Source organism: Bufo gargarizans, chromosome 11, assembly GCF_014858855.1.
Source record: "Bufo gargarizans isolate SCDJY-AF-19 chromosome 11, ASM1485885v1, whole genome shotgun sequence".
NCBI classification, from domain to species: domain Eukaryota; kingdom Metazoa; phylum Chordata; class Amphibia; order Anura; family Bufonidae; genus Bufo; species Bufo gargarizans.
Window position 1 is genome coordinate 81,170,125 of NC_058090.1, and position 1,856 is coordinate 81,171,980.

The 1,856-nt window shown below is 38.6% G+C and overlaps 1 protein-coding gene across 1 annotated transcript; it reads right to left on the reverse strand.

The window, feature by feature from the left end:
* Positions 1 to 249: 249 nt before the first annotated feature.
* LOC122921358 (olfactory receptor 12D2-like) lies at positions 250 to 1,179 on the reverse strand. Its single transcript, XM_044271333.1, has one exon. The coding sequence runs from the start codon at positions 1,177 to 1,179 to the stop codon at positions 250 to 252; it is 930 nt and encodes a 309-aa protein (XP_044127268.1).
* Positions 1,180 to 1,856: the final 677 nt, after the last annotated feature.

Sequence of the window (1,856 nt, forward strand, 5' to 3'; positions counted from 1 at the left end):
TGTTTTAATGTACAGCAGAATACTGCAGTGTAGTGTCTAGTATTATTTACTGTCAGGTCCTGTATGATGTGGCCTGGCCTCGCTTCACATGATGGATCAATGTTTCAGAGAATATAATGAACCATCTGGGGAGATAGGGGCCACCTCTGCCCGGTGTCATTGGATGTACTGGAGGTTGAGTACAATACAAAGACAACATCCAAAATGGCTGAGGTAGAACAAAGTTCAGCAATGTTGATCTCTTATACTCTACATCCAAACTATCAAATACCTTCTCCTAAAAGCCCTTTTCACCTCCTTATTTCTCAGAGCATAGATCATGGGATTTAACGCTGGTGTGATCACCGTGTACAAGATTCCACTGATTCTGTCTTGTTCCAGGGTACCTTTAGTAGCTGGTCTTAAATATGTGCAGAAAACAGTGCCAAAATATAAAAGGACCACAGTAAGGTGGGATGTGCAAGTGGAGAAGGCTTTCATTCTACCTTGTGCTAAGCTGATATTCTGGACATGAGTTGCAATAAAGGTATAAGAGATGATAATCATTATAAATGTGCCTAAGGCTAGAGAGCCAGTAACTATGTTAATCAAGCTCTCATTAAGATGTGTGTCGGTACATGCCAACTTCAAGAGAGGTTTAATCTCACAGATGAAATGAGTTATTTTGTTCATTTTGCAAAAAGGAAGCCTGGAAGTCATAATGGTATGAGACAATGAGTATAAGGAACCAATGAGCCATGATGTGAATGCTAGTTGAAGACAAACTGCCCTTGCCATAAGGATATGGTATCGCAAAGGGTTACAAATGGCAACATATCTGTCATATGACATTGATGTAAGAAGCATGGCTTCAGTGCATCCCATAAAATGAAACATGTAGAGCTGGAGTATGCAGCCTTGGAAAGATATTTTCTTGTCCTCCATAATTAAACCAGACAACATCTTGGGTACTGTTGTGGTGGCAAAGAAGAAATCCAGGAAGGAAAGGTTGGCCAATAGAAAGTACATTGGAGTGTGAAGAACATGGTCAACAATAACTAATGTCACAATGCTTAAATTGCCAACGCAGCTGCAGAGGTAGAAAATAAGAAACAAAACAAAGAGGACAACCTGTAGCAATGGCAGATCGGTGATGCCTAGAAGTATAAATTCTGTTACAAATGTCATATTCAACTCCATTTGAATCTGTAAGCAAAATGTGCAAAACCATCAAAACCTTCCTCCACCAAAGATACTACGTTTGCACTATTTTCAATTTTGACTCAAAGATGTTTTAATGAAACTCATGTACTTTTTTATGGTATGGTTAGTAGTGTTTAGCGAATTTTAGGAAACATTCTATACGCTGCCAAGTGGAATTTTCCCTGAATAAAAATAATTTTAAAAAAATCATACCTACCTCATCCATTTGATCGCAAAGAGCCAAGTGCCGCCATCTTCATTGAAGATCCTGCACAAAATCCTGTGCATGATGACGTACAGACGTGGACAAAATTGTTGGTACCCTTTGGTCAATGAAAGAAAAAGTCACAATGGTCACAGAAATAACTTTAATCTGACAAAAGTAATAATAAATTAAAATTCTATAAATGTTAACCAATGAAAGTCAGACATTGTTTTTCAACCATGCTTCAACAGAATTATGTAAAAAAATAAACTCATGAAACAGGCATGGACAAAAATGATGGTACCCCTAACTTAATATTTTGTTGCGCAACCTTTTGAGGCAATCACTGCAATCAAACGCTTCCTGTAACTGTCAATGAGACATCTGCACCTCTCAGCAGGTATTTTGGCCCACTCCTCATGAGCAAACTGCTCCAGTTGTGTCCGGTTTGAAGGGTGCCTTTTCCAGA